This window comes from Neomonachus schauinslandi, chromosome 15, assembly GCF_002201575.2.
Source record: "Neomonachus schauinslandi chromosome 15, ASM220157v2, whole genome shotgun sequence".
In the NCBI taxonomy this organism is placed as follows: Eukaryota; Metazoa; Chordata; class Mammalia; order Carnivora; family Phocidae; genus Neomonachus; species Neomonachus schauinslandi.
The window spans coordinates 28,848,915-28,875,525 of record NC_058417.1 but is presented as its reverse complement, the minus strand read 5'-3'; the positions used below and the strand labels follow the sequence as shown (position 1 = coordinate 28,875,525).

The window sequence follows — 26,611 nt, the reverse complement described above, 5'->3', positions numbered from 1 at the left end:
AAAAAAAAAAAAAAAAAAAAAAAAAAAAAAAAAAGGGCTCGTGCGGGCGGCGGCGCGAGGGCCGCCCCAGCCCTGGGTCCCGGGGCCGCGCCCCCGCCCACGCGAGGTAGGGCCCGAGGGGTGGGCGGGGGCCGGTCGCGAGGCCTCGGGACAGGGGTGAGCGGGCGGGGGCCTGCGGGAGGGCGTGGGAGGCCCGAGCGGCTGCGCCCGGGAGCGGAGTGCGGGCCCCGAGCTAACGGTCACGGACGCTGCCGGCGCCGCGCGGCCCACGTGCGCCACGGCGCCCAGAGCTCCGGGCGCCCAGCACCGCGGCCGCCTCCCCGCCGAGGGCAGCCTGTCCATTTCTCCGGTGCCCGACGCGGGGAGGCTGCCGGGTCGGGCCGCCGGGAAGACGCGGCGCGTGCGCCTCCTTGGAGACAGCGGGGCCCCCTGGGCGGACGGCGCCCTCGGGGTCCCCTGAAAGGGCGGGGCGGGCGGGGACCGCGAGCCCCGGGTGGACGCCGCCTGTTTGTCTCTCAGTTAGAAATCGGCCTTGGACAAGATGGAAGGGGAGAAGCGGCCGGCGCCCTACGAGGGCCTGTTTGCCGACGGGCACCTGGTCCTCTGGACGCTGTGCTCGGTGCTGCTGCCCGTGTTCATCACCTTCTGGTGCAGCCTCCAGCGGTCGCGCCGCCAGCTGCACCGCAGGGACATCTTCCGCAAGAGCAAGCACGGTTGGCGCGACACGGACCTGTTCAGCCAGCCCACCTACTGCTGCGTGTGCGCGCAGCACATTCTGCTGGGCGCCTTCTGCGACTGCTGCGGGCTGCGCGTGGACGAGGGCTGCCTCAAGAAGGCCGACAAGCGCTTCCCGTGCAAGGAGATCATGCTCAAGAGTGACGGCAGGGCCCTGGACGCCATGCCCCACCACTGGATCCGGGGCAACGTGCCCCTGTGCAGCTCCTGTGTGGTCTGCAAGCAGCAGTGCGGCAGCCAGCCCAAGCTCTGCGATTACAGGTAAGGACTTCGTGCCCCAGAATGCGGCGTCGGAGTCAGGATTTCATGCAGTGGGCGGAGAGTCCTACCTTGATCTTGGCAAATGGCCTAAACTGCCCACTTCGAGGAAACAAGCTCATAAACGTCCCTGGAATTGGACAGGCAGGGCAGCTTTGCAGTAGTCATTTGCCCAGATGATACATCCCCAGCCCCCACTCCTCAGCCAGCTTGCCCTTTCGGGTAATGAAACTTGGCACTTAACTTGGATCCAGAGGTCTCTGAGTGCTGCAGACTTCATAGCCACCGTGTGTTGTATTTTAGCTTTTGTTCCTATTGATTATCTCCATTTTAAGTAGGGAGAATCCCAAGTATGGACAAATTAGCTTTTCCCTAGACTCACCAAACTGATCCTTCTTCTTGGGGTATTATGAATGGGGAAATGAGTGAAAACGAGTGTCATTCCATGGCAGCGTTGGAAGCATCTTTTTCAAATCTAGATACCGGTGCTGTCCTGAAAGATAGCCCTTAGAGGGACACTACTTTTGCCAAATGGCCTTCCAGGACATGTAGCATCTCAGACAAGAGTCTTTGGTTAAGCCAAGAATATTTTAGCGGCTTCTGAATACACACACGGGACAACACGTTAATGTTCTTAAATACTGTCTGAAAATAGGGAAGACACTCTTTGCCTTTGTTAGAGGTTGGTAAGAAGGAAGGCTGCTTCCACAGATCATCTGCTCTCATTTTACAGTTGAAAGAATTTTACTCGGTGGTAAAATAGACCTCTGGATTTCTAGTAAAATGGACCTGGGATTTCTAACCCCCAGATTAGGATTAGGCACTCCTAGCCTTGGCTCAGCATTAGGTCTGGACATTTTCATTGTCATGAGTTTAATTTCTGACAAGTGGAAAGGGCCCTAAAAGTGTTTAGGAGCTAGATTCGAAAGCTGACACTGGATATCAAGTTACTTTTTAATTTTTGTCTTTATTTTTTATTTTACTTGAAAATCCCCCCCCCCCCCGTTTTTTTTTTTTAACTTAGCATGAGCACTGTTAGGTCAACACCTATTTTTAAATCTTATTTTTAACAATTTTACACGTCAGCTTTAGACTTCAGAAAGATTTTCAAAAACGTATTTTAAACAACTACTGAGTTTTATAACCATTGATTTTTATTTGGTATCTTTCAAATTTAGATATTGTTCTTTTGGCATCTGTGAGAGCTAGGTTACCAGCATCTTTAAGTAAATTTCATAATTCTCTCTATAGGTAAGCTTTAGTTTTCAAAACCTAGGATTAGTTGGAAAGATGACATGACTTGCATCTTATTCCCTTCCCTTCTTTGTGTCTGTGCAGAATTAGATAAAAATGGCTTCCATAAATATCTCAACTGTGCTTCCCATACTCCTTAACGAATAATCCTAGTAAACCCTTTCAGATGCTCCCATCACTTACCCTGATGGTCTTTCAGTGTAAACTTCCAGTGCTTACCATGATACCCAGGGTCTTACGTGCTCTCTGGACCCCGCTTGCTCTTCCAGGGTTACCTTCTACCGTCTGCGTTAAACTTGATGCACCAGCAATCCCGAGCTGGCTGTGCCTTACTTCAAATATCAGGCTTTTTTGTTCTGCCCTTCTCTTTCTCAAGGCTTTCCTCCCCTGGCTAGTTTCTAGGCATCCTTAGAGACTCATCTCATGCCCTTTCCTCCAGGAACCCTTACCTGATCTTCTACTCACCCCCAGGTACCAATCTTTCCTTCTCGATGATGACATAACATCCTGTATTTTAGTGGTTCTCAAAGTAGGTTCCCCGGACCAGCAGCATTAGCATCATTTGGAAACTTGTTAGAAATGCACCTTCTGGTGTTGCCAGATTTAGCAAACAAAATAAAACATTTGCAATATTTGGGGTAGACTTATACCAAAAAAACTGTTTATCTGAAATTGAAATTTAACCAAGCGTCTTCTATTTTCCTGGCAACCTACTTTCACCCCAGACCCACTGAATCAGAAATTTGGCCTGGAGGCCAGCAATCTTTGCTCTAGCAGGCCCTGCAGGTAATTCTAAAGTTGTAGGACCACTGCTATATTTATGTACCTTTTACAACATCAGCCTCTGTCCTTAATGAGGTATCCTTCCCTTTGTGCACAGTGAACGTGATGATTTTTTCCTCACGAGCTTGTTCTTACCAGTTACTGAACAGTCTTTTCCCAGCATGCTAGAACCCCTCAACCATGGTAGAAATTATCTCTGTATAATTTAGGAAGTGTTTACTATTCCCAGGAGAAAAGAGCACAGTGTCCTGAATGTTCCACAGTGTTCTGATTTATTTTAGCCAATAATGCTATGCAGGATTACTGTCTGCTATGACCTTCAGTAGGAATTAGATATTTCTGAAAAATAAACAAAAGAAATATCTATTCAGAACCTTTGAACACAAGCCAGACTGTCCCTCTGGATTTTATCCAGCCCTGGCAAGGGCTCCTTCCATGTCTGTATCACAATCTAAGTACGAAACTTAAGGGAACTATAAAGACTCAGGTAATAACTGATTTTAAAGCCTGCAGCCCACTTCAGCTCTGCAGAATAAGTGACACAGACCCTTTAATTTATACTCATTCAGTCATTATTTAATTTTCACATCGCGAGCATCTATTTTGTGCCAGGCACTGTGCCAGATTCTACTTTCCCTATAAATTTTTTCTCTTCTGTGTGTATTCCCTCATCTACCCCCAATCACTAGAATGTGTTTCTGCACCTAGTATCTTAGGCCCCTTTCCTGGTCTTTTCTTCTTCCCACCTCTCTTCTGACTAAAATAGGGAATTTTGTTAAGAGTATTTATTACATTTTTTAAATAAACTTTTCTTCCTCATAGTATTCCATCTCTTGTTAAGAAAACTTAAGGTGCCTTTTTATTGATAAGACCTTTTCTTCATTACATCCTATCCCTCCCCACCACACACACACATACACACACAGATTAATGAAACAAAGCTTCTGACTTTGAGTAGGTAATTACATTGGCCACTTTAGTCTCGGCTTTGATCTTTTTTTTTTTTTAAAGATTTTATTTATTTGACAGAGAGAGACACAGCGAGAGAGGGGACACAAGCAGAAGGAGTGGGAGAGGGAGAAGCAGGCTTCCCACGGAGCAGGGAGCCCTATGTGGGGCTTGATCCCAGGACCCTGGGATCACAACCTGAGCCAAAGGCAGACCCTTAATGACTGAGCCACCCCAGGCACCCCTCAGCTTGATATTTCTATGGTCTCGTGGTATGTATGTATTCATTTCATTCATTATCTGAAACGGTGAAAGATACCAGATCATCTTCTAGAGCAGAGGTGGGCAAACTTTCTATAAAGAGCCAACACTAAGTATTTTAGGCTTTGCAGACACTTAACCCACTGTCCATCATAGTACAAAACCAGCCCTAGACAGTACATAAGTGAAAGGGGATAGCTGTGCTTCAGTAAAACTTTATTCACAAAATCAGGTGGCAGACACATTCATAGTTGGCCAACCCCTGTTGTCATGGGAATATCATACACGAACATCTCAACGTGACGGGTAGTTCTGCCGCCTCTTCCAGCAAACTAAAGAAGAGAGCCATCATCAACAGGTAGCTTTACAGAAAATATTAAGCACTGTTGCCAACAGTTTCTTTTTTCCCCTTGTAAAGCTTCTTTTTTTCTTTTTTAATTTTTTTTAAGATTTTATTTATTTGAGAGAGACAGAGATAGTGAGAGAGAGCACAAACAGGGAGGAGAGGGAGAAGCAGACTCCCCGCTGAGCAGGGAGCTGACACGGGGCTCGATCCCAGGATCCCGGAATCAGGACCTGAGCCGAAGGCAGAAGCTTAACCAGCTGAGCCACCCAGGCGTCCCTGTAAAGCTTCTTTTTAAAAAAAATAAAGCAGGGGCTCCTGGGTGGCTCAGTTGGTTAAGCGACTGCCTTCGGCTCAGGTCATGATCCTGGAGTCCCCGGATCGAGTCCCGCATCGGGCTCCCTGCTCATCAGGGAGTCTGCTTCTCCCTCTGACCCTCCCCCGCTCATGCTCTTTCTATCTCATTCTCTCTCTCAAATAAATAAATAAAATCTTAAAAAATAATAAAAATAAAAATAAAGCAGTCATACTCTTGCACAAGAGTGGCACATAGGGTGACGTTCTATGTCTTGATAAAGGTTTTAGTTACATGAAAATGTTCATTTGTCAAAACTCAGCAAATGTACTAATTTGTACATTTCATCACATGTAAATTTTACATCAAAAGAAAAAACCTATAAATAAATGATGAACTCTAGGTAATGATATGCCTGCTTGGTGAGGCATTTAGGAGGTATCCTGATCTACACTTTACTTGAAATGCACCAAAAATTAGGTGGATTAATGGATGGATAGAAATGTAACAAAGTAATTACAGTAAGATATTAATGCTGAAATGTAGGTGGTGGGCTTATCTATGTTTACTGTAGGAAAAAAATTCTAATGCGAAACATTTTAAAAAGACTATCCGTGTATTTTGGAAATACTTGTTGAAATAGTGAAAGGTAAAATCTCATAATGTCTGTAATACTTTCAAATGATTCAGGAATGTATGAGTTCACGAAAGAGATGAAGCAACTGTGGGAAAAAAATATTAAGAATCAGAGTGAAGGGTTGGCTTACGGTCATTTTGCTATACTTTTGACTTCTGTGTATGTTAAAATTTTCAAAGTAAATAAGCAATTAGTCAATGACATGATTGCTGAAACTAAAATATCAAGACATTATTAGTAATGTCTTATTTTCCCATCAGGTTTGAAATCTAGATCAATTTAAACACTAATTCCAAAATACATAAAGAGACCAGTCCCAGTTTTGAATATGGTATTTGTAAGGAAAAGTAGAATGTTGCATAGCTAGCAAGCCTTTGGTTCTACCTTTACAGAGCAAAGGCTGATAATAGGCATCGTTTTAGGTACAAGAATCTTTTGTGAAATTGATGAGAATGTCGTAAATGATAAAGGTGTCCCAAATCAGTAGGGATAGAAAAGATTATTTTATGAATTGTGCTAGGACAGGTACTCCTTGGGGGGAAAAGCAAGATCTTCATATCACACTATATACCAAAATAAACACCAGATGGATTAAAGCAGGGGCACTTAGTTCACAGATGGCTAAGATTCCAAGAAATCCGGATACTTTCATGAGATTCTTAGTGGAACCTGTAGCCCCAGAAGCAGCACTGAATTAAAGACAGAGATATGAAAACTGAATTGAGGGGATGGGGGGCCGGGAAGATAAGCGAGTGTCTAGTTTGGAAATGGTAAAGGACTTCAGAGCATAAAAGCATTTAAATAAATCACAAAGGGAAATAGAGATCTATCAAAAAATAAACTGATGTACATGAAACAAGTTTGCAGTAAACGTGACAGAAAAGAGGTTGATATCCTACGTCAATAAAAAGTGCATGAAATTATTAAAAGCTAGTACAAGATGGGCGCCTGGGTGGCCCAGTCGTTAAGCGTCTGCCTTCCGCTCGGGTCATGATCCCGGGGTCCTGGGATCGAGCCCCGCATCGGGCTCCCTGCTCCGTGGGAAGCCTGCTTCTCCCTCTCCCACAGCCTCTCTGCTTGTGTTCCCTCTGTTGCTGTCTCTCTCTCTCTCTGTCAAAATAAATAAATAAAATCTTTAAAAAAATAAAAAACTTAATGGCATAGAACAACATTCATGAGAACATGGAAAGAAAAGTACTGTCCGGATATATATATACACACATCATATCCGTCCTGAAAAACAAGCATATATGCGCAGTAAAACTGAGAAGTACATCAAAAAGTTAAGAGGAACTGTCTCTGGATGATTTTTATTTTCTGTCTTTCTGATACACTGATATTATTTAAAATATAATTATAAAAGTTTATAAAGGGAGTTCATGAATATATTCTAGTTTTTAGAAACTCAAGCAGTACAGCAATACGGAAGAATATAGAGTAAAAGGGGAACATTCTTCTCATCCCTCAGTCCCACTTTTCTTCCCAGAGGACAGCAGTGTGAAATAATTCAGGGGGACCCTTTCAGGTTATTCTCAGTAACAGTACCCTATTTGAAAGTGACTAGCACACACAGTAGGTGGGGTTGGTGGACTTGGGCTGCAGTAAGCAATCTATTGTGGTTTCTCAGGCTTAGTTTGAAAGTGAGTACTAACAAAACATATGCAAGTTGTTTTACAGTTTTCTTTCTAACAGATCCTGCAGATAACACTTCTTTCAGCAGTAAATAGGACTCCTGAGTAAATAGCAGTAATCACTTGGCAAATCTGAACATCCATTGGAAAAAAACAACCTTAAAATAGAAGTCCCAAAGGGTTGACCTTGGGCGAAAGACTTTTATCCTCTTTTTTTTTTTAAATTCATTTAATTATAACCATTATTTTCTGTGGGCCTGCTTTTGTATGGTCAGCTCTGCCTTGTCTGTAAGTGGATTAAATTCTTAGCAGATTAATAATGGAAACCTAGGACCTTTTCCAGCGCTATTCTCTGCTTGTTCCTCACACCCATTCTGAGAGGCAAATCTGAATGTAAATGTCTTTTGTCTGTATTTCACATGCAAATGTATAGACTAGTTTTGTGTTAACTGCCAACAAGAAATTGACTATTGTGCTATATTTACTAGAGTGTTCACAGATGGTCATAAGTTAAGAGGTTTTCAAACTGGACAAACTAGACTGAGGAACACTCCAAAGCCCAGGCCAGGGGGCATTTAATTAAGATTCAGAACCACTGTTCTAGACCCACTTTTGTTCATGTGTATTATGTCTACTGGCATTTACCATGTTACACATTAAAACTGAGAAACTATTTAAATATTCATTTTTTAAGTAACGTAACAAAATATTTTAATGAAAATTCAGTGAGAAGAGCGACACTGTTTTACTTTTTTGGTACACTTTTTTGGTTTAGAGGCCACCTAGATTCTCCTGTCTGCTTCTGCATTGGGTCTGTACACTCTTGAGAGAATGAAGATAGAATAACAGCTTGGTATTATTATTAAAGGGATTTTTTTTTTTTTAGTAGGCTCCACGTCCAGCGCAGAGCCCAATGTGGGACTTGAACTCATGACCCCGAGGTCAAGACCTGAGCTAAGATCAAGAGTCGGACACCTTGGGACACTTGGGTGGCTCAGTCAGTTAAGCATCTGCCTTTGGCTCAGGTCATGATCTCAGGGTCCTGGGATCAAGCTCCCCATTGGGTTCCCTGCTCAGCAGAGAGTCGGGAATCTGCTTCTCCCTCTGCCTCTATCGCTCCCCCTGCTTGTGCACGCACTCTTGGTCTCTCTCTGACAAATAAATAAAATCTTTAAAAAAAAAAAAAAAGAAGGGACATTTAACTGACTCAGCCACCGAGGCGCCCCTTATTATTAAAGTGATTTTGACCTCAGAGTCGTCCTGAAAGGATTTTGGGGGGCCCCAGACCACACTTTAAAAACCACTATTAGATTACACTGCCAAGTATGTTCAAACTTGATTGCCCATTTTCACTATGTAGAGAGTTATAAATCTTTTATTTGCTCGATTTTATGTCTAATAGTGATGAGATTACTATTAATTTTTTTGACAGAATGATCGGTTTACACATCATTAAAATTATGGTTTAAAATTAATTATTGTCTTTGTTTCTTCCTTCCCTCAGGTGCATTTGGTGTCAGAAAACAGTACATGATGAGTGCATGAAAAATAGCTTGAAGAATGAAAAATGTGATTTTGGAGAATTCAGAAACCTCATCATCCCCCCAAGTTATTTGACTTCTATTAATCAGATGCGTAAAGACAAAAAAACGGATTATGCAGTGGTAATCAGAGTTCATTTTTCCTTATGTAATTGATTTTCATAAAGCCGCTGAAGTCCCGAGTGTGCAACAGGTACAGAGTGCGGAGGGAAGAATCCTTATAGTGGGCCAGAGAGCCCTGCCCCATGTTCAGGGAGGTGCCTCAGAGTTTGGCTCTAGAGTCCTTTCATGTCTAAAGGGAAATTGGAAATGTTCTCTTACTGGTTTCTCAGTCACTGCCTGCATCTGAGTCACTTGGGGAGCTTTTTGAGAATGCAGATTCCTGAGTGCGCCTCCCTCACCAGGTTTGATTTAGTGGGCCTAGGGCAGGTCCCAGGAATCTGTATTCCTTTAAGGTCCTCAGATGACTCAGATATAACAGCCAGCTTTGAAATTCATTATTACTATCCATGAAAAGAAAACATGGATTTTCCTCACACATTGTTCTAACAGAATTTTACTACTTAGAATTTTATGTAGGCTGCCTAGAGATAAGTTTACCTTATACATTAGGTGTTCCTTACAAATAATTTGAACATTAAAGCTGTCAGTGACACTTGGCAGTATGTATGTGTATGGAAACTGATAGAAATATATCTCTCAGTCTGTATGTAGTTCTTAAGGGATAACTATAAAAATTTGCATTTATTTCCTACTTGAATATGCCAAAATAATGGAACTATTTTTTCTAAAGATTTTATTTATTTATTTGAGAGAGAGAACACACGAGCAAGTGGAGGGGCAGAGGCAAAGGGAGAGGACGAAGGAGACTCCCCACTGAACAGGGACCCTGGGATCATGACCTGAGCTGAAGGCAGGCGCTTAACCGACTGAACCACCCAGGTGCCCCAATTAAACTATTTTATTTTGAAATTAAATTATGTGTCTTTTCCAGTTAGGATTTTATATCTTAAATGTCATCTTTATCGGTATTCCTGCCAAAGGAAAAGGCATTTTAAAATTTAAAAACATTGGGGCATCTGGGTGACTCAGTCAGTTGAGTGTCTGAGTCTTGATTTTGGCTTAGGTCGTGATCTCAGGGTCCTGAGATCGAGCCCAGGCTCCTCACTCAGCATGGAGTCTGCTTGTCCCTCTCCCTCTGCCCTGCCCCAGCTCACGCATGCTCATTCTCTCTCTAAAATAAATAAAAATCTTAAAAAAAATTTTAATATTATGATACATATTTTTTAAACATACAATCCCCTAATGTATCTGAATTCAGTCTGAGATCCTGAGGGATGAGAATCGCTATGTAAGACTGTGGAACATCTCCATTCATGTTTACATCCACAAGGAGAAGGGGAGAAGAAAGAAATGGAAAGGTTAGAGGAACATGAATTTCATTTGACTTTGGCCTTTGTGCAAATCTGGATTCTTGAATCTAATTCTGAGTACCCGGTTTTTAATTTTTTTTTTTAATTTAAAAAAAAAAAAAAACTTGCAAACTGAAATACATTAGAATACATCCAGAGAAGGACAGTCAAGGTAAGAGCAGAGAAAATCTGTGTCCATTCTGTGAACAGTTGAAAGAATCTAAAATGGATCACCTAGGAGACAAGACTGATAAAAGATCTAATGCTTCAGGTGTTTGAGCACAAGTTCAGTGGAAGAACAAATAAAATTATTTCTTGTAGCTTTAGGAAGCAAAATTAGAACGATGAAAGTTATTGAAAGACAGATTTTTAACTCTAAGTCAAAACTTGCTAACAATTTGAGTTAGTAGTGGAATGGGCTGCCTTGTTAGTTCCTTCCTCCATGAGTATCCAGGCATCACCAGGTGACTTATCTAGAATAACGGAGAAGAGAATTAGTACAGTAAGTGCGAGTTAAATTATTCATCTGTGAGTTCACTTTCCATTCCTAGAATTCTTTGATTTATATATTGTATTCATTGTACTGAGATAGTTCTTCTCCCAGCAAATTTACAGCACTGTTGTTACCGAGAAATGAACATTTTATTGCTCGCCATCTTTGAGGTATTAAACCCTTTCCACTGGCATTAATTTTTTTAGCTAGGCTCTAAGCTGGGAAAGCAGTGGACCCCGTTAATAATCCTGGCCAACTCTCGGAGTGGGACGAACATGGGAGAAGGGCTGCTGGGAGAATTTCGGATTCTCCTAAACCCAGTCCAGGTAACTAAAGAGAAAATTTCCTTCTGTGTTAATCTTGTCATGTTTAGCTTTTCATTTTCCATCGTTGTAATGGTGGTTAATGCTTTAAAACAGTTATCACTCAATTATAGAAAGAATTTTAAAAGTATCAAGCCATTCAAATACATGGAGAAAGAGGTGCTTTCATGGTGGGGATGTAAAATGGTGTAGCCACTTTAGAAAACAGTGCAGCAGTTTCTTGAAAAGTTGAACATAAATTCACCATACCACCTACCAATCCCATTTCTAGCAACCGACCCGAGGGAAATGGAAGCATGTGTCCCGCAAACGTTCATAGCAGCGATATCCATAATAGCCAAAAAGTGGAGACAACCCAGCTGTCCATCAGCCGGCAAATTGATAAAACCAAATTTGTTCCCACACAAGGGAATGTAACTCCATGAGAAGCAGGGACGAAGTACTGATGCGTACATGTTACCAAGGGTGAGCCTCAAAAACATGCTGAGTGAAGGAGGCCAGGTGCAAGGGCCCAGAGAGAGTGGCTCCACTTACAGAGCTTGTCCGGAAAAGGCGGGTGCACAGAGATAGGAGACAAGCGGCCGCCCAAGGCCAGGGCTATAGATGGGGAGTGACTGCACCCAGACCCTGAGGGGTCTTCTCAGAGCAATGATAATGTTCTAACCTGGATGGTGGTGGTGGTTGCACAACTCGGTAAACATACTAAAAATCATTTAATTGTTCACTTTAAATGAGCATTTTGTTACATGCGCATTATACCTCAATTTAAAAAATAAGAATTAAAGGATCACACCATTGAGTTTACATGGTAGTAGCTTGTACTTTGAAAAACATTAATAACCCATGCAACGATCAGAAATGCAGTAACTTTTTTCCTTCCAATTTGTATTTTTCCCCTTCAACATTGTACAACCTAAGGAAACTATAAAAATGATAAAAAGAAAAGAAAATCACCTGCAGTTTCCCCACATGAATACATCTGTTGTTTTCATTTGTCCATGTTCTTTCCATGAATTGTCTGTGCATCTCCATATTAACATTATAGTAACAATAATCTAGATTTAAAATTTGTATTGTTTTAATTACTTAATATTTGTCCATGGTGTGATATAGTCTTCATAATTAGACATGTAACGATGAAGATAATTAATTGAATGGATGTATCATGTTCATCCAGTCTCCTGCTGTTGGAGGTTGAGTTTGTCTCTAAGATTATACAACTGTAAATAATGCCACGCTGAATACTTTTATAAACAGGCATTTTTGGTTTTTGAAATATTTTCTTAGATCATTTACAAAATTACAGATATCAAGGATCCTTGCATCTTTCTGTCATTTTATGCATATAGCAAAACTTTTCCAGAAACGTGCTCTGACGTGCACTAGTAATGGATGTGAAGAATCCAGGATAAAGTATGAAGTACTGGTTAAAGATAAACTTAGCACATTCTGGTTTCTTGTGAACAGGAAGGAGGCAGTGTTGTATCATGGACACACCATAGGATTGAATTTGTATGTCAGCACGTAATTATTGGGGAATCACGGCAAGTTATTCAACTTTCCTGCGCCTCAGCTTCCTGGTCAACAGAATGAGGCTCACTCATCGTTAAGCAGGGTCAGTGTCGGGATGTGCCGCAAGGAACATCAAGAATCTGGCATATTGTTAGACACATCGTAGCCAGGACTGTTCTTCAACCATATCCGTACTCATCTGGAGGGACAGCATCCTCACAAATGGAGGATGGTGTTGGATAAAAATAATTTTTCCTTTTCTTTCATTTCTAGGTTTTTGATGTAACTAAAACTCCCCCCATCAAAGCCCTGCAGCTTTGTACTCTTCTTCCCTATCGCTCAGCCCGAGTGCTTGTCTGTGGAGGGGACGGCACTGTGGGCTGGGTCCTGGATGCGGTGGATGAAATGAAGATTAAGGTATCCGTCTGCAAGACCTATGTGCCTTTCACAGCAGTAGCTCAGCCGCTCCGAGACCGCGAGGCGCTCTTCGGGTTCTGTTTTGTATGATGCCGAGGAATGTTAGAAGACATTGGCAATTTTGAATTTTGTGACTAAGCAGTTCTATAACCTTCAGCAAAACAACAGACAGTTGTTACGTTGTGTCTTTCTTGCTTCGGTCTGTGAGTTTTTACCAAATACTATGAGCCTACAAGTGGTCTGAAGAGAAAAATCTAACCTGTACCTCCCGTTTTCTAGGGACAAGAAAAGTACATTCCCCAGGTCGCGGTTTTGCCTCTGGGAACAGGCAACGATCTGTCCAACACCTTGGGCTGGGGCACGGGGTACGCCGGGGAGGTCCCGGTCGCGCAGGTCTTGAGAAACGTGATGGAGGCGGATGCGATTAAACTGGACAGGTGAGCTGTGCTTCCCCCAAAAGGTGGACTTCTGGAGCTTCGGGGATATCGTTTGGTTTAAGAATGAAGACTTACGGGGCGCCTGGGTGGCTCAGTTGGTTAAGCGACTGCCTTCGGCTCAGATCATGATCCTGGAGTCCCGGGATCGAGTCCCGCATCGGGCTCCCTGCTCGGCGGGGAGTCTGCTTCTCCCTCTGACCCTCACCCCTCTCATTCTCCTTCTCTGTAATTCTCTCTCAAAAATAAATTTAAAAAATTAAAAAAAAAAAAAAGAATGCAGACTTACGTAGCTCCAGTGTAATTGAAACATAAGACTGTGTTAGCTGCACTCATCCACAGGTGCTGGGCATTTCTTTTGTTGCTGCCTATTGTGTTGTCATAGAAGGACTGGAGTCACGTGAGGCTGAGGACTTAACCTCGTAATTTGTGTCATTGCTTTGATGTGCTCATTTCTTCAAATGCTGTTTTCATCATTTCCAGGCATCCAGAGTTGACTGGTAATAATTATAGTTAACTGGCAGTTAATTTGGTAATAACTACCTTTTTTTTTTTTTTAATTTCTGTTTTTTAGGTGGAAGGTTCAAGTAACAAGTAAAGGGTACTACAACTTAAGAAAGCCCAAGGTATGTGTCTGGGGCCTCCGCTGCAACGGTTTCCGCAGCCATGAGGCAGTGGCCCCTGTATGGACGTGGCACGGTGCTGGGGTGCAGAGCCATGGTGCTCACTGCCGCCGGGGGCCGCTCACGGAGCAGAAGAGAAACCCACACGCTCAGCCCCCACGTCGGACTCAAAAGAGGGCCGTGGGGGAAAAAACAGCAAGGGCACTCAGTGCCTCCCCGGCAGATCAGGCAGGAGAGATTTCAGGGGAAGTGACTTGTGAGGCGGTCCTTACAAGGTAAACACAATTTAGACCAACAGGAAAAGGAACAGAAGACTCTCCAGGCAGAGGAAGTAGATCCTGGAGGATGCAAATGCTGGGTAGCAACTACTGCGGAGATAGCAGCTCTGTATTTTCTAGCAGATACTCTGTGGGGATGGAGCGAAAATAGCCTGGAAACTTGCACGAGGGCAGGACAAGGGGCCTCTCAGCAGGAAATCGGAAGACATTCTAGAGACGGAATTAAGGGAGACCTGGCAGCTGATCGGTATATTAGGGGAGGAGAGAAGATACTCATTACACCGCATTTCTGGTTGTTACGGCTGGATGTATGGAAATGACATTAACCAAGATAAGAAAAAGAGTTTCAAGTTTGAGTAAGAGGAAAAGGAGTTAGATTTGGGGCCCCTCAACCTCGAGGCTGTGGCACATTGGACAGGAGTTGGAGATGCAGGCTTAGTGCTCAGGAGCAAGACAGAGCTGGAGATGGAGAGGGGCCCATGCGGGGTGGGAAATAGATGAAGTGGGGACCCTGCAAGTTGCCATGACAGTAAAAAGCACATGTGATGGGAACACAAGCGGGGAGAGCCTGGATGCAAAGTAGAGCCAGGCTGGACGGTAATATCTGATGCGCGTAGCATATTAACCAGAACAGCAAAGGGAAATTCATATGGATTGTTATCGGCCTTTGAACTGAAGCTTTAGTTCTAGAAACTTCACTGGATAGTATCAGCTCTAAGTGAAAAGTAAATGCAGAAAGTATAAAATTTTCACAAAGAACATAAAGACGAAGATTTACATATTTAACGTATGTCACAGGCTTAGACTAAGCATAATCTGTCACTTTCTCTTACCCCTTCCCATAGGAATTCACAATGAACAACTATTTTTCCATTGGACCTGATGCTCTCATGGCTCTCCATTTTCATGCTCACCGTGAGAAGGCGCCATCTCTGTTTTCTAGCAGAATTCTTAATAAGGTGTGTTGGATAAAATAACATTGCCTGCTTATCACCGAAGGTACAGTAAAAATCAATAGTTTAATTCTATCTAGCATCCTTTCAAGTAGATTGAGCTAGAACTTACTTATGGAAACATTTACCTGCTCTGTTTTTGTGTAAGACTGTCAAATTAGATCCTTAAATGTATTTTATCAAAGTATTTTATAATTCTGACACACTTTTTATAATTCAGAGAACGTTTTACAGCACATTTTGTTTAGGTAAGCAACTAGATGGAAAGATACATGATCACTTATCTTATTTAAATGGTAACTAAAACTGGAAAGAAATTTTAGGCAGGAGAAAGTTTTGGTGAAATCATAGTAGAAAAAGAGATTCCTTTAGCTTCAAAAAACTACAAAATGCAGATGAAGTAAGAGAAGGAGCAATTTGTTAACCACAGCTTTTAACTATGATCATCACTCTCATTTCTAGTACAAGTGATTTCCTTTGGTGGAAGTTTGATTTTGGAATTTTTTTTTTCAAAGATTTTATTTATTCATTTGAGAGAGAGACAGAGCACAAGCAGGAGGAGAATCAGAGGGAGAGGGAGAAGCAGGCTTCCCACTGAGCTGGGAGCCGAACGTGCGGCTCGATTGCAGGACCTGGAGATCATGACCTGAGCCGAAGGCAGATGCTTAACCATCTGAACCACTCAGATGCCCCTGGAATTTTTTTTTTTTTTAATGACTTTTGGTGATTGAGCAATAGGATGTGAAAATTAAATGCAAAAAGTTTTCCTCCTGGTTTTGTTTCACAGATATTTCAAATTAACAGAGTCTCCTCTTATTCATATAGTTACTAAGGCAGTAAGTGTTGCTGTTTGTATGATTAGTAATTCACATCTCAGTGCTTTTATCAACCTTTCTATATTCAAAAGTGATTATAAAATGTTCACTAGATTGATCTGTATTCCTTTCAGTAAGTAATCTGAAGTATTAGGAAAAGATAGAATTTTCTAATTTTAATATAGTATTTCTTCATAAAATGCAGCTTTTTGGATAAACTGGGAGAAAACACCATTTAGGCACGAACTACACCTATCTCACATTCCCTGTGAAAAATGGGCTAATTCAGCTCAAAAGTAACGGTGCCCATTCTTCCCATGAGAATCGGGCCCACTCTAAGGAAACATGGCTCAGCGGTCGTGTCAGGAAACTTTGCTACAGTGTCTTTGTCTTGCTTACAGAGTTTGTTAGGTTGCTTTAATATCCCCTTTTCTATCCATTTCTCATAGGCTGTTTACTTATTCTATGGAACCAAAGACTGTCTAGTGCAAGAATGTAAAGATTTGAATAAAAAAGTTGAGGTAAGCTTTTAAAGTTTTAGGTGATTATAAACTTTTTTAACAAAAATGCTGAATTTTCTGTTAACATATTTTGCTAACATACATGGAGTATTTATTGTGTGTCAGGCACTTTATTAAGTGCTTTGTACACATTATTCCCCTAAATGGTCACCACAACCGTATAAGGCAGGTACCATTATATTCCCATTATGCAGAGGAGAAAACTGTGGAATTAAGTAATTTGCCCAAATTCACACAGTCCCCAAATACTAGAACCAGGATTCGAACCCAGGTTTATCCACCTCCAGTCAGTTGAACTGATGCTGAAGAGCTTCCATTTGTACTTGATGGCGCAGGCGAAGCAGTCTCACGCAGCGCCTGACTCGTCAGGGACTCTAGGGGAAGTGTAAACGCACGGTGTAATTTATACTATGGCTGAGGTGTCTGTCTTACATACTAAAGCAGAGTAAAGATGTATGAGCAGTAAAGTAGGATATTAACGAGGGCTTATTGCTACAGTATCCGATATGGCAAAGTCTTGTATATATTCCTTGCTCGCTTCCAGAAAGAATCTAATGGGTGACCACACCGACAAAGACATTAATACAGAGAAACCTAGAACTAGTAAAGTAAGTCAAAGGGGAAGAGTCAGGCAGATAGCTTGGGAAAAAAGAGAACAAGGAGCAGGGGATGGGAGGAGCCTGATGATATGTAGGCCAGGGCGGGAAGAGGCCATCAGGCTGACACTGAGCTCACAGACTCTGCAGCTGAGACACGGGACGAACGGCAAGGTTTGCCATAAAAACAGTTCCCTTCTGCTTCATCATATTTCCTTTGTCCTGGACTCTGATAGCATTGGTAGAGTGAAGCAGACATGGTAACGCTTTATTTTTGTGTGTGTCTGATATTTTATTTATACAAATAGTATTTGTGAAGCCACCTACCAAAGGCCAGGCACTGTCCTAGGGACTGGGGGTACCGTGGTACATCCCCGGCTCTCCCTGAGTGTACAGTGTAGAGCGAAGGAAGACGTCTAAGCCACATGGCAGTATGAGGGGTGACATGAGAAGGAAGGTGTTCGGTCTGATGAGAATAAGTAAGAGCGCCTGTCTAGGGAAAGTGACTGAAACCAGTCTCTCTGGAAGAAGTGCAAAAGGAGGTGAAAATTGTTCAAGGCTGGGCAACCCTCTTGGGTCCCCTCTCTGAGAGCTTTTTACTCTGTCATTCAATAAGCTTTACTATCGCTCAGTAAACCTTGCTTTGCTGCCCCATCCCCAAAGAAGAAAATTGTTCTCAGCTAAGAAGAGCATGTGCAGACATCCAGAAGTAAGAGAGAACATGGTGTATTTGCGTGAGTTCAAGCTTTAGGACGGTTTGCGGGAGGGAAAGTGGCGAGAGCTGAGGCCAAATCTCAGAGGGGCCGTATTGGCCTTTTAAAGAACTTGGATTTCATCCCAAGCATGAGTCAAGCCCTGAAGGGCTGTCATCAGGGGATGGCATGTTTGCATTTTGTAAGCGCCCGTCGCACCGCTCTGAGAGAGATGAGGGCAGACAGAGCCCGTAGGAACACGTTAGGGGAGAGCTGAGGGTGTTCTGGACTCGGAGTGATGGAAACGGTAGGTTCTTAGAAGTGAAGGGTAAAGGCGAAGAAGGCAAAGATGACCCCCAGCTTTCTGGTGTAGGCACCTGGGGCCGGGGGTGCTCTTCCCTGGGAAGTCGGTGGTAGGGGCCGCAGAGAAGATGCTCCGCGTTAGCTCAGTGCCGCGCGTAGGAGCTTCAGGGCCTGCGGTCAGTTGGAGGTGTTCGACGGGCAGTGGGTCACACGGGTCTGGCCCGGGTCCTCTCCCGGACCAGCAGGCTGGAGCTGTCAGCACTGAGGTGGCAGTTACGGCAGTTAATGACATGGCACTGGCTGAGCTTTTCCTCCGGAGTCTGCAGCCTGAGGAGGGCGAGGAGCCCAGGAGGAGCTAGTGTGAGGCAGGGCTGGGGCTCTCGGTAGTGCTGAGGGAAGGAGAGTTAAGCGTCTGCCTTCCCAGGCGTCCACGGCTCCCAGAAACCAAGGAAGGGAGTAGTTCTGGAAGAGTGTCGGGTGCTTCCGGGACAGCACGTTAGATAAGGCTGGAAAAGGATACTGAGACCTAACAAAAACTGTGCCATTTTACCTTGGTAAGAAAGAATGCTGTAATTAACCCAATAAGCACTGAAGAGGAAGGCAGAGTCGTTGGGGGGGCGCTGGGTAGGCCGTAGTCTCTTACCCGCGCGGATGGAAATGGCCGTGAAGCCTGAGCGGCTGTGCCCCATGGTAACGAACCGCTCGGATTTCTTTAAAGCTAGAGCTGGATGGCGAGCGAGTCGAACTGCCCAACCTGGAAGGCATCATAGTTCTGAACATCGGCTACTGGGGCGGCGGCTGCAGACTGTGGGAAGGGATGGGAGACGAGACGTACCCTCTCGCCAGGTGGGTGCACGGGTGGCCGCTGTGGGGTGCCGTGTTTCCTTTAAAGCAGCTCGTCCCGTGCTCTCTGTAGGCTCTTTGTATTTTCTCTAAAGGTTTTTCTGGTTTGCCTACCTCATTAATAGGAATATTTAACCAATTGGTTGTCCACCTCCGTGAAAACGTAGTTGTCCTCACGGGGCTGATTCTCCGCCATTGCCTCACGTAGTCCGTGTTTCCTCTGCCCACCCGCAGGCATGATGACGGTGTGCTGGAGGTCGTCGGCGTGTACGGCTCTTTCCACTGTGCTCAGATCCAAGTGAAACTGGCAAACCCCTTTCGAATAGGACAGGCGCACACCGTGCGGGTAGGTGGGATGTTGCTCTGTGCTTCATAGGCGCGGAGACTACTTGTCCGAGTCCGTTTCTTTTTTTTTTTTTTTTTTAAAGATTTTATTTATTTTTTTTGACAGAGAGAGACATAGCGAGAGCAGGAACACAAGCAGGGGGAGTGGGAGAGGGAGAAGCAGGCTTCCCGCCGAGCAGGGAGCCCGACGTGGGGCTCGATCCCAGGACCCTGGGATCACGACCTGAGCCGAAGGCAGACGCTTAACCGACTGAGCCACCCAGGCACCCCTTCCGAGTCCATTTCTAAGCCACTGCTCCCTAGAAAAAGACCTGCCCGCTACAGCTTCCCTAGCACAGTGCTTTACAGTCTCACTGCTGCTCAGCGTCCGCCAAGGCTTGGGCATGATGGGGAGGGGACAGGACGTGTGGGAGAAGCAGAGCTTTCCGTGGGAAAGGATCCCTTAAACAGTTGATGAGTAAAGGTGTGTTCAGATTAGTTCTCTGAGAACGAAGTGCAAAGACTTGTCCCTAAGAGGGGTTAAGGGACTGTGGATGATAGTACTAAGGAAGACCTTTCTGAACTTCAGGGGACTGACTTTCCTCTCATTATTTATTCCCTAATACCAGCTGATTTTGAAGTGCTCCATGATGCCAATGCAGGTGGATGGGGAGCCGTGGGCCCAGGGGCCCTGCACTGTCACCATAACTCACAAGACACACGCACTGATGTTGTATTTCTCTGGAGAACAGACGGATGAGGACATCTCCAGTACTTCAGATCAAGAGGACATAAAGGAAACCGAGTTGACGGATGAGGAAATGCAAGTTTAGAGGAGAATCCTCACACACACGTAGATACATGGTCATCCAAAAGTTAGAAATTCCCTATCAACTGTTTAGTCTTAATTTCACCAGTAGTGTAAATGGGGATACGTTTATGTAAATAGCATTCCAGAAACAGCCAAATTTCCAGTTATTTACAGACGCCTGTTCCTTTTTCAGCAAAACAGCCCAGTCGTATTGAACTAACTTTAAAAAGTCACAGAACGTTAATTACTCAAAGGTGAGATTTCTCGGGGCTTTTTGTTTGAGAGTAGGACTCACTCTGAGCCATGCGCCCTCATTCCTTACTCTCGAATACACACGTGATGGACACATTACACGTCCAGCAAGATGTAGGTGGAAAAATCATTGCCATCTTAATTCTTAACGTGGTGACACCGTAACATTTTAAAAATGAACCTGCTTTTTTGTAAGGAGATGATTCGTGTCAAACCAGCACGGATAATGCGGGCACTCCTCCTGCAGCTTGTCTCCGAAGACTTCCTGCAGCCCAGCACCGAGTGGATCCATAAGGATCTATTTCTAGGAAACCTACAAGGAGAAGTGTTAAAGAAAGACAATACTTAAATTTTGTTATAATTTTTATCTTGAGAGCATTTTCAGACCCCCAAATGTTGCTTGCTTAACCCCGTTAATGACCACATTGAGCTGGAATTCAGCATCTCGTTTATGACCCCGTGTAGCCAGGAGACAACCACCTAGGTGAATTGGTAAAGATTAACATTCAGAGCACTTTGGATTGGAAGTTAGGGTTTCTGAACTGAACGGTTTACCAATTTTTTCTGAGTAAAAGATAGTATCCACAATTCAAAAAAGTACTACAGAAAATTTATTAGTCATAGTAATTGCTCAAAAAAAGTTCAGTAATGATTGGTAACTTCTAAAAGTTCAGTGGTCTTGTGGTATTTTGAAGTATAGTAGTCTTTTATATCCAGAGTACTTAACAGAAATCCTCTTGGGAAAGCGGACAGAATCCTGTGTTAAAATGTTTATATCATATTTATTTTATAATGAGAGATTTTTTTATTTATTTTCTTCATTGTGGTATACTTGTGTTTAGTGTTTACAATATATGGCTTTATTTAATAAGTTAAATTTATCACATAAATTCGGGGGTGCCTGGGTGGCTTAGTCGTTAAGTGTCTGCCTTCAGCTCAGGTCATGATCCCAGGGTTCTGGGATCAAGCCCAGCATCGGGCTCCCTGCTCAGCGGGAAGCTTGCTTCTCCCTCTCCCGCTCCCCCTGCTTGTGTTTCCCTCTCTCATTGTGTCTCTCTGTCAAATAAATAAATAAAATGTTTTAAAAAAAAATTTATCACATAAATTCAGCTAGTCACAATCAGAAATACAGCCTGTTGACTAATTAACACCCATAATTTAATTCTCCTGACATATATGTTATCCAGATATTCTCATTCTTCAGAAATATTACCTAATATTTTTTAAAAAGAGGGGAACGAAAGCCCTGGCAAACAACTTTTGCGTAACTGGAAGTTTCATTTCATTCTTTTATCTGACCCTCATTTGCCAAGAACTTATTGAAGGGCTAGTCTCATGGTTCCCCATTAGAGGGCGCTCTTCTGGTGTGAACCAGCCTGCGCCCTCAGGCCCGTGAGGCAGACCCATTGGGCCTCCAGCCTGGTGTTTTCCTAACAAATGGCCCATTCTGTGGGCTTGGTTGTCTTTCATGACGTTAATCTCTGAAAGACTAGAATGTATCCCCCAAAACACCATTAGCTTCCTTTAAGGATCTGTTATGGATCTGTCATCCATGAATTGCCATAAACTCAGGCTGAGGCCATGTCTTGAAGGAAAAACTTAGTTGTGATACAGTAGTCAGTGCATTATATATATATAAAATACTTTTTTTCTGCTTAAATTAACCTCTTCCAGATCGCAACAGGAGATGGTAAATTCTAATATTGAAAGATTTTGTGAGCAAATCTCTTTTCATCTTTTTCATACAGCTTCGTCAAGGTTGATGGGAGAGTTTTATAGATTTTTCTTTTACGGACTGATCATGTTTTGAGTATAATGAATTTTATTCCTTAACTCATGGTCAGCATTGTTACAGATGTCACATTTTATAAATATACTGTTAAATTCACTTTGCTTTAGACTGTAATTTATCTATAATATAATTCCATAGTGCTAATTGTAGAATCAAAGTAGATAGTTTGGGATATCAGAATTAAAATAATCAAAATAACTATTTTTTTGGTTAAAACCATACTCTAACCATAATGTTACATTGGATTTAGAACAGATCTATATATAACACCCTCGTGTATTTAAACAAATTGTTTTTTCAATTTTCATAATCCAGTGAGGTTTTTTCACCTACTGACTGTTCGTGAAGGTTTTTCTCTTGCCTTATTCAGTCATTCAGACTTCATTTTCATTTGGGAAAGTTATTTCTGAATACCGTAACATAAAATACCATTTTAGCAAAGTCCATTTACTTTTTAGGCACATGTACCCAGCATTTCAAATAAATGGGTAGGCATAGGTCTTGTTTTAAATGAGATCAGTTTACAAGGCTCCTGTTGGCAAGTTACACATTAGAGTAGCAGATGTCGACATCACCAGGGATTCTGTGCTTCGCAAAAATAATTTGCCATAATATTTTCCTGTTCCATTTTAAATCGTCCTGACTTAAACACAATAACAAATTCTACATTCTCAGGAAGGAATATATGAAGTAAAGCATATCTCCATGTCTGTCTTTAGATTTCTCTCATCCTTTGCTGTCCTGGTGCATTCCCAACTCCTTCAGCTTAGCGGCTTAAACACGAAGTACCTAGCAGCTCGTATGGATCCCATAAGTAGATGGTGATAATTTCAGTGCTTTGTTATGTTCAGTAGAAATCAAACTGACTTGTGTTTTAAAATACAGGTTGTCTGATAGATTACATGATCTTAAATGAGTTTTAGGTTTTCTGCAACAATTAGCTGTGAACCTTTAATGTAGCTAATGTTTATAAAAATTTTATATAGTCAGAATTACTTATTTTTATTTTTGTAGGGTGTGTCAAAACATGTAGTATTTGCTTTTTGAAATATGTTTGCCTACTTAGAGTTGTAAAATATTCTGACTCAGAAATTGTAAAATCCTTTGACATACTACCAGCATGTCAAAAGAAAAATAGTTTGCATTTGTAATGTAAAGCAAAATTGTATTTACTGTATATTATGGAATTTTAAATTTGCACTAACTAGAATACTTTAAAGGTTTATTAATTTACAGATTCATGTGGATCCGAATACATAATCTTTACTTGTTCGGCCAAAAAGGTCAATAGAATAGGTGATAGTTTTGCGTGGTTTTTCCTTGAAATGATAATATTGAAGCAAGAACCAGCACTTTATCTTCGGAGGTTTTTTTAATTCTACCTAACTTGGGACGATGGAATATAAGTAGATTTATTTTAAAAAATATCTAGGAATTTAAAAAGAAAAAAGAGTGTTGTTACTCTGTCCCAGTCTGAATGAAGGTATATTCTCAGCGACAAGACGGAAGCAGTGGTTTTGGTTTTGCTTTTAAAATATGCCCCTGCCTTTCTCAAATTTTCCCTTTAAGGCCTGTCTCCTGTTTCTCAAAGTGTGATCTGCACGTTGCCTGCAGCCTCAGAAACCCCTGGGCGCTGACAGCCTCTGATGCCGAAGCCCAGCCCCTGACTTGAGGAATCAGTGTCTCCGGAGATGGGACAGAGACATCTCCGGTTTTATTCACAGGCATCTCGGGTGCTCGTGATGCACACTGACATTTTTCAAGCGACTGGTCCGTACCTCACGTTCACCCAGGGCTTTTGCTGGATGGATACCTGGTAGAAAAATTGAATTGGGTGTTCTTAAAGTTGTTTTTCCTTCACTCCACTGGAGTTCTTCCCCCCAAATCATTCTTCTAGAGGAATTCTATGAACAGTTTGTTCCTGTCCTCTCCAAATTCATGTATCCGTCTAGACTCAATTACATAAAAATTGGTAGCCTCAGATCCTTCTGTGGAAACAGGTTTTGAACTGTGATCCATGGAGTCTCAGAGAACAAGCAGTGCTGGGGGCCGGTGGAGTGGACCCCCAGGGGCTCCTGCTTTCTCACTTCACTCAGTGCAGGCCCCTGCTGGACGCTGCTTCAGATAAGATTTCGGTAGATAAAATTCTTCCTCTTTTTGAAGGAATAAAAAAAAAAGGATTCCACTATTTTTTTAAGGGTTTGGAAGCCACTATTCTAATGACTTTTGTCAGCTGGTTCATTTTCTGCTGATTTGTACATATTCAGAAACCTCATGTTTTTTGGTGAAAAATACTTCGGTGGTCTCGGTTGCTGCTTGGAATGTGACTGTTGGGCTATTTCTCAAGTTTTAAAGGCATTTTGTTGAATAGTAAAGCACTGGCTTAACCTCCGTTTCTCCTGTTTCTGATTTTAGTGTAGAAATGGTCTGAGTATTTAGTTAATTTCAGTTCTGTAAATACACACACGCGTTTACCCCCACAGCCCTGCCTGTAGTCATGCATGAGGCTTGCAGGGATCCAAAAGGGACATGCCAAGGATCTGGAGGAAGAATCCAAAAATGTCCCTCTCTCATACAGAAGTTCACAAAACTTAAATGATTGAACCTAGTCACCTGCAGAAACGTGAGAAGCCGTAGCTACGAGTGTATTGCTGATGCTAGACACTCCCTCTCTGCAGCTCACCTCCTGGGCTGCCTCACCACAAAAGGGAAGTGTCCACGCAGGACGCCCTGCGCAGGATCAACCATAGGAAATTTCCACTGTGTGGTGCTTTTTGATGACCGATGTGGGAAGTTGGAAAGGAGAGCTGGGAAGTTAGGTTGCTGCCCTTGTTCCCCTCACACTGTCCAGGCGACAGGGCATCCGTCACGTGCACGGACTCTGCCACGTGTGAGAACATTCCTACCGGAATGGGCACTGTGACTTGTAATTCTATTTTCTACACGTTTAGAGCAGCCTGGATCCTTGGCCTCGATCACTCGCAGGTGAGCTGGCTGAACTGGCTCTCTGAGCCCACAGTGTCAACACTTGGGATGGCTCCAGCCACGCACAGCAGCTGGCCTTTGCACTTTCTCCCCACCCCTGGCCACAGTGCCACGTACCTACTGCTTAAGTACCCTGCGTTACTCGCTTTGTTGTGTTTGCTCTGTATTGTGGTCGATGCCTACAGACAGAGAAATGTGAATTAAAGCATTTGATATGTTGGAAATGTTTGTTTTTTAATAAAATTTAAAGTGCAGCACTCCAAAAAGTATGATCCTGTGTCGTTTTTTGACCCAACAGTGAGATAAAATAACAGCTTTGAGTTAGTTTCACAGATGATGGTCCTTGGTCTACGGCAGGACAAACTGTGTGGCAAGCTCTGGGTCAGGTGCTTGTGGACAGAAAGCAGAATAGAAGATTCCTACCACATGGTTTTGGTAGCCTGGGGCAGAGTATACAAACTTGAATGCACATTCATTCTTGTCTTTACCCAAAAGTCCATTTTTACAAATTTTTTGAAATAAAAATTCGGGGCTCCTGGGTGGCTCAGTCACTGAGCGTCTGCCTTCGGCTCAGGTCATGATCCCAGGGTCCTGGGATCGAGCCCCACATCGGGCTCCCTGCTTCTCCCTCTCCCTCTCCCCCTGCTTGTGTTCCCTCTCTCGCTGTGTCTCTCTCTGTGAAATAAATAAAATCTTTAAAAACGGGAAAAAAACTTAAAATTCACTGTTCACTTGCCTACTTTTTATTTTTTTTTAAGGATTTCTTTTTTGTTATTCATTTGAGACAGCAAGGAGCAGTGGGGAGAGGAAGAGGGAGAAGCAGACTCCCTACTGAGCAGAGAGCCCACGTGGGACTCGATCCCAGGACCTGGAGATCATGACCTGAGCCGAAGGCAGAGACCTAACCATCTGAGCCACCCAGGCGCCCCTACTTTTTATTTTAAACAGACACTGCCAAGCCTGGTGTACCTTTTCTTGATCAGTTTAAACATGAATTACCCACTGAAGTTCACAAGGAAGACTATTAACTGAAGAACCCTGGACAAGTCTGTTTTGACTTCTTACGCAGTTTTAACACACTTACTGGCCATTTGGGTGCTCTGCCAGATGTTTTTACTTACTTTCATCTCGTTATAACCGGCAGTGCTCAAGTGGACCTTATCAAGTCCACATTACAGATCGGTAACTCAGAGCTTGATGATGCCCGGCGCTCATCCCCACTGCTTTCTCATCCTCAACACCCCTCACCACCACCAGTGTACTGTACAGAAAGCAATGTGAGGTGTGGGCAGACATGTCATGGTGCCGGGCACTGGGAATGCTAGGGTTTGTGATAAACCCTCCTAGGGACGCCCCACACAAGGAAACTGATCCACATACATTTTAAAGATGAATTACTCGTGGAAGGAGTTCAGAGATTTTAATGAGCTGAAAGCATTACACGTTGGCCATAAGAACTGAATTTTTTCAGTAGGGTTTTGGAACTAGGAAATAGAAACAACATTAATTAGTCTGTGTGAAAGCTGTGTATACTCCGAGCTCTTGA

The 26,611-nt window shown here is 43.0% G+C and overlaps 1 protein-coding gene across 1 annotated transcript; it reads left to right on the top strand.

Annotated features, from left to right (window-relative positions):
• Positions 1-50: 50 nt before the first annotated feature.
• On the top strand, positions 51-20,275 carry DGKE (diacylglycerol kinase epsilon). Its single transcript, XM_021704311.1, has 12 exons — positions 51-106; positions 520-996; positions 8,650-8,809; positions 10,798-10,917; positions 12,700-12,843; positions 13,123-13,280; positions 13,852-13,903; positions 15,024-15,137; positions 16,396-16,467; positions 18,777-18,904; positions 19,136-19,247; positions 19,855-20,275. Exons 2-12 carry the CDS (start codon positions 542-544, stop codon positions 20,056-20,058), a joined length of 1,719 nt encoding a protein of 572 aa, XP_021559986.1. The 5' UTR covers positions 51-106; positions 520-541; the 3' UTR covers positions 20,059-20,275.
• The last annotated feature ends 6,336 nt before the right edge of the window (positions 20,276-26,611 follow it).

Bases quoted from the DNA above. Each gene is read 5' to 3' on its own strand.
- DGKE (XM_021704311.1), top strand. From the start codon at position 542: ATGGAAGGGGAGAAGCGGCCGGCGCCCTACGAGGGCCTGTTTGCCGAC. The intron at 13,904-15,023 runs GTATGTGTCTGG...CCCTTCCCATAG, and splicing joins ACAACTTAAGAAAGCCCAAG to GAATTCACAATGAACAACTA. The intron at 16,468-18,776 runs GTAAGCTTTTAA...ATTTCTTTAAAG, and splicing joins ATTTGAATAAAAAAGTTGAG to CTAGAGCTGGATGGCGAGCG.